Raw genomic sequence first — 13,002 nt, 5'->3', positions numbered from 1 at the left:
AAAAAATAAAAATTTCAAGTAATAAAGCATTGTGTCATGATTTAATAGGTACATAAAATAATAATGCATCTTAGTAACAACGATATCTTCAGTGTGATGAAACAGGAGACTTTGATTTACTATTAGACTTACTGTGTATTAGTGTACTGTTTTCTACTATAATTTACATTTTTCTTCTCTTAAGAAGAACTAAGGAATAATATACACATGTAAGTCAGGAAAACACTACCAGACACTGTGTGAATGATGGAGACCAGTATGTCTCAAAGTGTGCTCCTGGAACCAGCAGCAACAGCATCACCTGGGAGCTTATTAGAATGCAAATTCTCAGGCCCCATCCTAGACCTGTTGAGTCAGAAACTCTAGATATGGAGTCCGGCAGGCTGTGTTTTAACAAGCCCTGCCAGTGATTTTGAGGGCAAGCTAGGGTTTGAGAACCAATGGCCTGGCGGAATTCTGGGAAAACAAAAATTACTGGTGCTATTCTATTGAAGCTAGGTGTATGAATGATTTAGGGAGTAAGAAGACCGCTTCCTTAAGTTCAGCTCAATTACATACTAACAGTATATTTAAGAAAAATGAAAAAGTTTACTATGTTGTGTCTCTGCCAGCTACCAGTAATATAGGTGCATAATGGAATAGCCCTAAAACTGCGTGTCCTTCACCTTTGGTCGACATTTGATCTTTGTCTTTTTAGCACGACGTATCTCAGACTTTACTCAAGGCAACGCTGGACAGTGTTGTAGAGGAATGTGTCAGCTTTGTGGGAGTGGATATTAACATCTGTTCGGAAGTTTTGTTAAGGTAAGACAAGAGTTCTGTGGCTGCAGATCACAGAATCTTAAGTTTAACTGACTCTTCAGTTCAAATTTAGCTAAAATAAGGAGACACATGTATAAAGTTGTCAAGTATAGAAAATCTATGAGTTCATTGCTTTACCTAATCAGTTTGAGGGGAAGACATAATTTAAGAAAAGAATTGTAACAATTCACATTATCATTTTTAATACTGCAAATCTAAAGTGAAGAGCATATGGTAACCATTGAGTGCATTAGTGTTGCTAATAGAATTTAAATAAGGTTAACATGGAAAAGAGCTGTTTCCCACCACATGAGAGTAGGTATTTTTCACTGGTTCAGTCTTGTGGATACATCTGTCAAAGCTGGCAGTAACCAAAAGATAAATTCTGAGGGTTCAAGGTATGGTTATCATATTTTTACCTGGATTCTACAAGTCACATGTCAAAACCCTTATCTTACTATAATCACATCTTACATACTCTGTCCTGTTTTACTGGGGTTTTAGAAGAGATGATTTTTTTCTCTCATAGTTTTGCACTTACTACACGATTCTGCCGATGCAGCATGAAATTCTGGACCTCTGTAAAAGATCTGGACTCTTTTGCTTTGAGACTAGTATTGCAGAAAAATATCCCTTATGTTTATTTTATGGTGTTGCTTCTCTATCACAGCTACAAATATTCCATAATTTCATGTATGGAATTCAATGACAGAGTTAAAAATCTCTTAAATTTTAACTTTTTAAATAATACCAAGCAAACTATCTAATACTATAGTTTTTATATTTTTATACTAACCATGACATTCATGGTTCACCTCCTTTCTGTCATCTGAGTCTTTAATGAGAGCAAGCTGATAAAAGGGGGGAGAAGTAATACAATACAACTGTAGCTATTGTAACTCTTGCTGCTAACTCAGTTTGTAAACTACTACACAGGAATAAGCAGAACTATTACTTGATTCAGAAATACAAGGAATGTGAATAGTATAGAATGTGGGGAACAGTTCTTTTTCTTATACTAGTGTTAACCAGTTTACCAGCATCCTTAGTACCACTACTGGTTTTATCACTATTCTGCATTCTCTTGTCCTTGTCTCCTCTTGGACTACTCTATCCCCCTTTGTCTTTTTTATTTAACTCCCTTTTGGATTAACTTAGAGCCACATGACAGTATGTAATTGCAGTTGTTTTTATGATGCAGATGTTTTATGTCATTGACTTTTCTGATGAGGTCTTTTCTTTGAATACTCTTAGGACTATTGTGTCTGCCGCAGTACTCCTTTTGTTTATTTTTTCTAGGCATATTGCAGGACTCAATGCCAACCGAGCCAAAAATATTATTGAATGGCGAGAGAAAAATGGGCCCTTCATCAACCGAGAACAGCTAAAGAAAGTGAAAGGTCTTGGTCCAAAGTCTTTCCAACAGTGTGCTGGCTTCATCAGAATCAACCAGGATTATATTCGAACATTTTGCAGGTAATTAGTAAAGTGTGTGCTCTGGGTTCTTTATCAGCGTCCTCCTTTATTGTTGCTCCTCCTGCTCACTGGCTTCAAACCTAGGTGTCCATTTGTTCATTCCTTCAACATGTGTTGACTCTCCAATCTTTGCTAGGCACTGGAATCCAGTAGTGAACAAATCAACAGATTTCCTGCTCTCACGTAGTTACATTTTAATACGTGAGACAAACAGTAAATAAACTAGTAAAATAAATAGTTTCAGATGTAGTAAGTTATACAAATTAAAACAGAGAGATGTGACACTGTCTTGGGGGAACAGTATGAGTTTATTATGCTTTATATGAGTTATTCATTGAAAAGTTATTTGAACCGAATGTTGAGTGAGATGAGGGAGCTAAGCACACAGGAGTTGGAAGGAAAGCATTCTAGGCAGACAGTATATCTGCAAGGTCCCAAGGCATGACCAAATTTGGTGTATTCTGGAAATGAAACTAAGGCCAGTGTGATTGGAGCATCACAAGTGGGAAGGACTTATACAAGGTGAGGTGACAAAGAGGACTTCACAATGGCCACTTTTATCTGTTTCTCTAAGTGAAGTTGGGCCTTCTCACTCCCTCTTCCCTGAAAACTGACCAAAAAATAATTGTGTAGATTAAGAGCTAAATTCTTGCCCTTAACTTCTAATCCTGGTAGTACAAAAGCAAAGAAACTGGGTAAACTTCTTAGCATTTTATAGTCATGAAAGAATAGGGTTTTTTTCAAAGATTTATTTATTTATTTTAGAAAGAAAGAATGCAAGTAGGAGAAAGAGCAGAGGGAGAGAGAGAAACCTCAGCAGACTCCCCTCTGAGCACAGAGCCCAATAAGAGCCCAGTCCCAGGACCCCAAGATCATGACCTGAGCCAAAATCAAGATTGGCTGCTTAACCAATTGAGCCACCTAGGCATCCCGAAATGGTGTTTATGTATTTGCTTCTCTGGGGCTACCTGTTTCATTCATATTATTTTTTTCTTTTGACAAAATTATAAGAAAGATAATATGGAAAAATAATCTTTATTCTGCAAAAAACTAAAAGGGAAAAACCAGCCCTGCTGGATAATAATAATATAAAATTAGAGTTATATAACCATTTAGTTTTGATGTAGAAGTGGAAGAGAATAGAGTCTGAAATTCAAAACATAGACAGAATTTAGTTTATGATAAAGGAGAAGTTTCAAACAGTGAGGAAAATTGATTAACTATCCAAAAAGTGGTATTATGACAAGTGGCAGGAATTTGAACGCATGGGGGAAGCTATAATTCCACCTCATATCTTATACCCAAATAAATCCCAGATGGATCATAGACTTAAATAGAAGGAGTGAAACTGTAAAAGTCCCAGAAGAAAACATGGGTAAATTTTGCAGAACACTGGAACGTTAGGAGGCCTTTTGTAAGTAGACAACAAAACCTAGAAGACAGAAATGAAAAACAATTGAGGATAAAATAATCCCATGTTTCTTAGTTTATATGTTTTTTAAACACTTGGTTAGAAAATTCACACAGAAAAAAAAATTCACATAATATAAAAAAGAATAAAATGAAAAATGAAAGGCCACCGTCACTTCAAAATAGTTTCTAATATATTGCTTCCCAATAGTAAATTTATACTTAGATCAACTTGTATGTTTATTATTTAAAAATGCATATAGAAGGGATTCTGCTATCTAATTAAACTATTTGAAACTTGCTTTATTTATTTCAGTAATAGATCTCAGAATTCTTTATACATATTACATATAGATGTATATCATTATTTATAATCTCTGCATCATATTTAATTTATGGGTGGGCCATAATCTAATGTAATCAGTGCCCTATTGATGAACATTTGGGTTGTTTTTGTTTGGTTTTTATTGTTGTTTTCATTTGGGTTGTTTTTAAAACTTTATGTTTTATCAGCTGATAATGAAGTACTTGAAAATTCATGACTGTTAATCTTAATAGATCATACCTTTATTCAGAATGGACTACTGCTATCTCATTGAGTGTTTTTTGCTTTGAAATCTATTTTGTTTGTTAGCAATGTTGCTGCTTTTGCCTTTTTAGTATGCTTAGTATTTTTTTTTTCAAACTTTCTGTGACCTTTAATTTTGATACAACTCTTTTTTTTTTTTTTATTTATGATAGTCACACACAGAGAGAGAGAGAGAGGCAGAGACACAGGCAGAGGGAGAAGCAGGCTCCATGCACCGGGAGCCTGACGTGGGATTCGATCCCGGGTCTCCAGGATCGTGCCCTGTGCCAAAGGCAGGCTCTAAACCGCTGCGCCACCCAGGAATCCCTGATACAACTCTTATAGACCAGTAGATTTCATGGTTTTGTTCAATCTTATATTCATTTATTACCGTTTTTGATGTTAATCTTATATCTATTGCATATTTTCTCATCATCATGCTTTCTGAATTCCTTTCATGCTGTTTGTTGGATTTCTCAGCTAACTAGTTTTCCCACCTCATTTTTATCTCCCCTTAGTGATTTCAAGTTGAATGTCTTTTTCTGATGATTATCCTTAAGCATCATTTGGACTAGCCTCTGCGGTTAATAGGTATCTTTGTCCTCCTGGAGAAGACCGGCACCTTAGGACTCTACCCAGCCTTTTTCCCTTCAACTATATGTCCCATGATAAGATGACATGGGATTTTAACTTTAGTTTCAGACTGTTCTTTATATATATTTACATTATTCATTAGCAGTTATTAAGTTAGTATAGTCTCTGCCCATCACTGTTTCTTGTAGTCTACATTATCACTTTTGTTGAATTTGTTTTTGCTGGAATATATATATCCTTAAATTCTTTTCAGAGAAGGTATATTATATAGGTTGTACTTTAGCCCTTAAATGTCTGAAAATGATTTTAATTTGCCTTCCTTTTGGAATGCTAGTTTGGTGAGGTATATAATTCTAAATTCAAAATCATTTTCTCTCAGAACTCTTAGGATACTGGTTCACTGTGTTCTGGCATCTGATGTTTACCAGTGAGAAATCTGATGCCAGTCTGATTCTAGTTCCTTTTGAGGTAATCTGTTTTATTTTTCTCTCTTGATTCTTGAATCATATTGTAAAGTTGCCTCACAATATGTCAAACCTGAGTCTTTTTCCAGTCATCCTATTTCGTACTCAGTAGTTTCTTTTAAGAACTTGTAATTCTCTTCAGTTCTGGGAAATCGTCTTCTCTTTCTCCTTCTCCTTTTTCTTTTTAATTTACTTTCCTTCATTTTTCTCTGTTCTCTCCTAGAATACCAATTATACAGGCTGAGTCAGGAATGTTTTTGGCTTTAAGTAACAGGAAACTCTATTAACAGTGTTTAAATAAATACATGATGATTTCTGTGAAGTCAAGGTCAGCATGTGGGTGCTGTTTGTGTGTATTTGTATGGCAGAGAAATAAGCACATTTTAAAGACTTCTTTTCTTCCCAACCTTCCTTCCCCTCCCATTCCTTGCCTCTTTTAAATGGTTACAGTGGTCAGCAAACTGAATCTGCCAGTCAAGTTCAGGAAGTTGCTGTGACATCTTCAGCAGGTGTTGAGGTCACAAATGAGAAGCAGGGCAAGAAGAAGAACAAAACTGCTGTGAATGTTGTGCTGAAGCCAAATCCTTTGGACCAAACTTGTATTCACCCGGAATCGTATGACATAGCGATGAGGTAAGTCTGAGGCCCATGTGAGAATTCTCCATGCCCCAAGTGAGTTCCCTACAGCAAATGGCCTTTGTTTTGGCACAATGGAGACTTTAAAAACATGACCATGTTTAACATGACAACATTTTTCAGAAGTTCCGCATTGCTGAGTTATGTGGCACATTATATTATTTCAGTGAGGAATGAAACCATTATTCCTGGAGCAGTGTCAAGCTAATAAACCCTGGTACTAATGGTGAAGTGTGTGTAATGGAAATTGCATGGCACTCTCCTCTGTTTGTTTTGGAAATTAACAAGACACAAATGACTAGCACCTGGCCTAAAGCTTGTGCTTATCTAAAGATAAAGCCTTTTTGAAAGTAAATGGCCAACTCTCAAATTTCTTAAGAAATATTGCCCTGCTAAGTTATTAAGAGTCTAAGAAATGGTGTACTTTTAATGAGCATACATTACACAGAATGATATGGGGGAGGTTTTTGAGTAGAAGGAAAAGTTTAATGTTAAGGCATTAAAAGACAAGGAAATTTAATAATACATTTAATTAGTTAAAAATCACTGAATATTTTAAGACTTTTAGTGATTTAAATAAAAGCAGGTTTAAAATAGTGAATATTTTAACTTTCACTGAATCAAAAGTGAGATTTTTTAGCTTGTTTTGAAAAAAATTTCTATTTGATTTTAATAAATATAATTTGTTTCCATTTATTTATTTATTTTTTAGAAAGAGAGAAAGAGGGAGGGGGGGAGCAGAGGGAAAGCAAAAGAGAGAATTTTTTTTTTTTTGTATATTTTCTTTACTGAAGTTCGATTTGCCAACATATAGTATAACACCCAGTGCTCATCCCATCAGGTACCCCCCTCAGTGCCTGTCACCCAGTCACCCCATCCCCCACCCACCTCCCCTTTCACTACCTCTTGTTTATTTCCCAGAGTTAGGAGTCAAGAGAGAGAATCTAAAGCAGGTTCCATGCCTGGTACAAAGTTCAACTTGGGCCTTGATTTCATGACCCTGAGATCTTGACCTAATCCGAAACTAAGAGTTGGACACTTAACTGACTGAGCCACCCAGGTGTCCCTTGTTTCCTTTCTTTTAAAAGTGTTTAAAATTATAGACTATAGCACATCATAGAGAACTTAGGAAATAGAAAAAAAAAAAAAAAAGGAAAAAAAACAGAACTTAGGAAATATTAAAAAAATAATATGTAATACTCTGTCAACATCAAAACAATGGTGCCTATTTTTCCCCCAGCATTTTGTTATGGAGAAATTTAAACATACAGAAAAATTGGAAAAAAAATTGTTTACAATGAATTCCTAGGTACCCACACCTAGATTTTATCATTAACATTTTACTATGCCTGTTTTTCTACTTATCTATTCATCTCTTCATCAGTCCATCTCATTTTATGCATTTCAAAGAAAACTGCAGACGTCAGTGCACTTTCAACTAGTACTTCAGTATGCATATCATTAACTGGAATTCTGTAATTCTTAACAGTATTTTTTTCTCGAGGTAAAATTCACATACAATTAAATTTTAAGTACATATGAGGTGAATTTGGGCAAATAAATATTTTCACAAATATAATACTAATTATATTAGTATAATCCAAAAAAAAAAAAATCTTGCTGTTATCCTAAAACCTTCCCTTATGCCCCATCCTAGATAATCCCTACCCTAACCTCCTAGACCTAACCACATATTCTAATTTTTTCTACCAAAGATTTGTTTGCCTCTTCTAGGACTTGATATAAATGATACCATACAGTTGTACTCTTATGTAAGGCTTCTTTCAGCATAAAGTTTAGAGATTTTTTATCTGTGTTAAAACAAGTAAATAGCTTGTTTCTTTTTATTGCTAATATTTCATTGTATGAATGAATAGGCCACAGTTTTTCTCCTTATCAAAGTACCTTTATACTATTTCCAATTTTTGGCTTTTATGAGTAAAACTGCTATGAACATTCTTATACATTTTTTGTTTTTGTTATTGTTGACATTTGCTTTCATTTTTCTTGGAAAAATACTTAGGAGAGAATTTGTTGGGTCATAAAGGTAGGTGAATTTTTTCTTAGAAACTTCCAGACTTCACTCCAATATAGTTGTACCATTTTATACTTTCATCAACTATACATGAGTTCTGTTACTGGACATCTCCACCATAATTTGATGTTAGTCTTTTTAATTTTAGCCATTCTTGTGTGTTGTGTGTATGTGATAGTATCTCTTTGTAGCTTTAATTTGCATTTCTCTGGCAACACTGAGCACTTTCTCATGGGCTTATTGGCTATTGGCATACCTTCTTTTGTGAACTCTGTTCATATCATTTAGCCATTTTCTAACCTTTCTTAAAGATTTTATTTATTTGAGAAAGAGCATGAGTGAGAGGAGGGGCAGAGGGAGAGGGAGAAGCAGACTCCTCGCTGAGCAGGGAGCTGCAGGAGGCTTGAAGGCGGATGCTTAACCTTAACCGACTGAGCCACCCAGGCTCACAGCCATTTTCTAATTGAGTTGTTTATCTTTATATTATTGGAATGTGGGCATTTTAAAAATTTTTTTCTGGAAACTAGTGTTTTGTCCGTATATGTTTCACAAATGTTTTGTTCCAGGTTGTTGTTTACTTCTTTATTTTCTTATTGGTGTCTTGATGAGCAGAGGTTTTGAATTTTGGTGATGTCTACCTCATCAGTATTTTCCTCTTACAGTTATTACTTTCCCTGTCCTAAGAAACTTTTGCCTTGCCTCAAATCATGAATATATGTCTGTGTTTACTTCCAAAAGCTTGATAGTATCAGCTTTTACATTTAGCTTGATGATACATCTGAGGTTACATTTCATGTGTGGTTTGAAGTAGGGATCAAAGTTTATTTGTTTATTTATTTATTTATTTATTTATTTGCACATTATGAACATTTACTTATTCTGGCCCTTGTATACATTTTTTAAATGAGCTTATCTATTTCATTAAAAAGCAAAAAACCAGGCAGCCCTGGTGACTTTGCGGTTTAGCTCGCCTTCAGCCTGGGGTGTGATCCTGGAGAACTGGGATCAAGTCCCACGTCAGGCTCCCTGCATGGAACCTGCTTCTCCCTCGTCACCCCCCCCCCCCACCTCTCTCTCTGTGTGTGTGTGTCTCTATTAAACAAATAACATCTTAAAAAAAAAAAAAAAGGCAAAAAACCTGGTGGGGTTAGGATTGGAATTACATTGAGTCTGTAAGGGATTATAGGAACAGTGGATATCTTCATAATAATCTCTTAAGTCTTTTGACCATGAACTTAACATCTTTTCACTTATTTTGGTCCTTCATTTCTCTCAGACATGTTTTAAAATTTTCACTGTACAGGGCTTGCATGTTTCTTATTAAATTTACTTTATATTTTTCAACACTATTATAAATGGAATTTTAAAAATTTGTTGCTAATATGTAAAAATACAATTGATTTTTGCATAGTAACCTTGTATCCTGCAGCCTTGCTATAAGTTCACTTACTAGTTCTAGTAGGTAGTTATAGATGTGTTTATAGATTCTTTAAGTTTTCCTGTATAAACAATTATGTTATCAGCAAATAAATGAAAACTTTACATCTTTTTTAATATTAATGCACTTTATTTCTTTTTCTTGCCCATTGCAATGTCTAGGATCTTTAGCACTGTATTGAATAGTGGTGAAAATAGGCATCCTTGTCCTGTTCTGAGTCTTAACACATGATTCTCATTTTTTTTTAATATAAAGAAATTATGATCAGGTTGCCTGGGTGGCTCAGTCAGTTAAGCATTTGCCTTTGGCTCAGGTCATGATCCAAGGGTCCTGGGATGAGCCCTGTGTCAGGCTTTCTGCTCTGTGGGCAGTCTGCTTTTCCCTCTCCCTCTGCCTGCTGCTCCACCTGCTTGTGCTCTCTCATCAAATAAATAAAATCTTTAAAAATACATATATATAAAAGTTAAAAAATTATGGTCTCATAGTAATTATACTTCTAGTGTTTATTGTTTGAGAAGATGTATATGTACTATACATGATTTTATACACTTCTTGCAAAAACTGACACCTCCTTGGGTACTAAAATAGCATTTTGTTGCATGCAAATCAATGTCTTTTTAAATGTACATTGTATGTTTTTATACTATAGTTCATAAATTTTTCAACTTGTTCTCTCATATAAGCATAAGTTTTTTATTTCTGCATATCTCTCTTTTTAAAAAGCTGAGTGATATCCCATCACATGATTAGACTGTAATTTATTAATAGCAGTACTAGTAGTGGTTCCTTATAATGGATTCCTAGAAATGCAATTACTCTGCCAAAGGGTTTGAGACTTTATGTGGCTCTTGATATACATTGCCAAGTAACATACTAATTTATGATGCCACCAGCAGTGTTGAAGCTTGAGAGATCTTGAATTTCTCTTGTTAAGCAGGACTTTTCTGCCAATTTTTACATGGGCCACCTTTTGCATGTAGAACATAAAAGCCTGACCAGAAACTTCACCTTTCTCTCTGCTTCCTTTGGGAGCAGGCTTGTCTCTCAGAAGGAGGGTTCTTGTAGACTATTTCATGGGAAATTTTGTCTACATGAAGTTCAACTCTTGACCTTTAAAATCTGGCAACAGAACTAGTAATTTATCTAATTAAGTTTTATCCCCATTATCCACCTTGGAACTATAATAATTATTTCTGGCTCTTAAGCATACTTATAGTATGATGTATAGTAGATGTATAGACATCATAGGCATCACTCAACATAGGTAGTTCATACTTTCATATAGTATTATACAAGTGTCTTCCCAGGGAAGGAAAGCTCATTGCGGTTATGATTAAGTTATTATTGGTTTGACCTCAGTTGTGTAAAAGTAAATTCCATTGCAGTAAAGTTCATTTTTAATTACATCAGAAAACCAGTAGGAATGTAATGGCTTTCATGCTCCCCTACCATAATGTTACTCCCCAAAATACACCAAGATGTGAAGCTATTAAGTCTTTTTATTTTTATATTTGTGTTATTCTCCCTCACATAACACTTTAGAAAATTGAAGTCATGATATTTTTTAACCTGAGTTAGTCATTTAGTGGTTCTTTTAAAATTCTGTCTTTTTAAACTATTTTTTTTAATTTTTGTTATTTTTGTTTTTGCATTTTTATTTTGCCAATTTTATCTATATGTGGGGATTCTCTATTAAATATTAAAGTCCTTTGTTGTGTGAGCTGAAATTTTTTCTAATTGGTTTACCTTTTTTATCTCCGTATAATGCGATTGTGTTTTTGAAATATAAATGTTCAGTTTTTATGAAGTATAACTTTTTTTACTTTTATGCAAATTAGTCTTCTCTTAAGATAACTAATCTCTAATAACAAATAACCATAATAGAAATCAATAGTCAATGACCTTTGTGAAACACAAAGTTGTTCACAGGACAGAGAGATCATTTCCTGGTGGGGTTGTCTTATAAGGACAAGGATGACTTAGGGAGTTTGGACTGAGAAGCTGCAAGGATAAACTGCTGTCATCTGAGATGAGGAAGACCATGATGGGAGCAAGGTTGAAGGGAAAGCATTAGAATTGAGATGAAGACCTGTTAGGTTTGAGACATCAAGTAAGCAGCTGGATACGTGAGTCTGGAGTTGAGAGAAGAGCGACCCGAGCTGAGGATATGAGTCTTGTGCTTAAAGCCATGAGTTGGGAAGAAGTCACCACAGGACTGACCAAAATTTAGTGCTTCAACTTCTCCTTTACCCATTCCCTCCATTGACAGTGAGCTTCCACTTCATCTTCCAGTATCTCTGGTATTCATTTTTGCCATTCGTATCCAGTTGTTCTCTTTTATACCTTCACCCAGTCTGTCAGTAAACTGTATTGGCTGTCCTTTTAAAATATACCCTGGTGAGAAGGGTCTGACCACTTCTCACCAACTGTCGTACGGACCTCTCAATCTCAGTCACCATCATCTCCACTGGATTATGACTACTGCGATTAGTCTAACAAGTCTCCCTGCTTCTCCTACCACACAGCCAGTTATCTGTTCTTAGCAACAGACAACTAGATCCTTTTAACATGTAAATCAAAGTATGTCATTCTTCTGCATAAAACTCTGCTATCACTTCCAGTTACACTCAGAATTAAGGCCAAGTCCCATAATAGTTCCCAATGCCCTTTTAACCTGATCTCCTGTTTTTCCCTCCCTTGCTCATTCTGCTCGAGCCATACTGGTGTCCTTGTTATTTCTTGAACATGCCAAGCCTCTCCCACATTAGGGTCTTTACACTGTCTTGTCTCTTCCCGAACTCTTTTCCTCCTGATATCTGCACATCTAACTACTTAACCTCCTTTACCTCACCAAGACTGCTCACATGTTACCTGGTCAACAAGACCTACACTGACTACCCTACTTAAGTCTACATGCCCTTACCTGTAAGCCTAGTCATTCTGATTCCCATTACTCTCTGCTCTTTCTCTCTTTCCCACAGCACTTACCACTTTTATCATACTTTACAACTTACTTATTGTGCTGGTTGTATCTTGTCAGTCTTCCTGAGAGGAGGGATCTTTGAATATATTCCAAGATTGCAGAAAAGAATGGAATACAGCAGCACTCACTAGGTATATGCTTAATGAAGGAATGAATGAACAATTCTGTCAATACTAGTCTGGGTTAGTGGAAAACAGTAGTGCCATTAACCATTCATTATGGAACAAGAGAGGAAGACCAGCCTTTTGGTTTATTTGTTGTTTTTGTGCAGGGATAGTGAGGACAAATGAGAAGAGAAGAGAGAGTTATAAAGGGAGGAAGAAAGGAGGATACAAGTTTCAGTTGGAGGTATATTGAGTTTGAGTTGCTAAAATATTCCATTGCAGGCAAATGGAAAGGCAGTCCTAGAGCTTAGGAGAAAGACCTGAACTAGACATGTTGATATGTAGGATTGGAATTATCAGTGAAAGGCGAGAGATAAGGAGTTATGTGAGTGGGTACACTCATCCAAGGAAGCATGTAGAACAAGAGGAGAAGGTGGTTAAGATCAAAGACTTGAAGAATGTCTGCATTTAAAGGGTCAGAGGGGGAAGAGAA

The 13,002-nt window shown here is 35.5% G+C and overlaps 1 protein-coding gene across 1 annotated transcript in view; it reads left to right on the top strand.

Moving 5' to 3' along the window:
- The window catches only part of SRBD1 (S1 RNA binding domain 1), a 192,406-nt gene that overhangs the window by 162,250 nt on the left and 17,154 nt on the right, over positions 1-13,002 (top strand). The window contains exons 17-19 of the mRNA XM_077915267.1: positions 698-804; positions 2,101-2,277; positions 5,764-5,946. Coding sequence (XP_077771393.1) covers positions 698-804; positions 2,101-2,277; positions 5,764-5,946 — 467 coding nt within the window. The remainder of the gene's footprint in view (positions 1-697; positions 805-2,100; positions 2,278-5,763; positions 5,947-13,002) is intronic.

This window comes from Canis aureus, chromosome 11, assembly GCF_053574225.1.
Source record: "Canis aureus isolate CA01 chromosome 11, VMU_Caureus_v.1.0, whole genome shotgun sequence".
NCBI lineage: Eukaryota > Metazoa > Chordata > Mammalia > Carnivora > Canidae > Canis > Canis aureus.
Note: the sequence above shows the minus strand (reverse complement) of the source record. Positions and strands in the feature narration are given on the sequence as shown.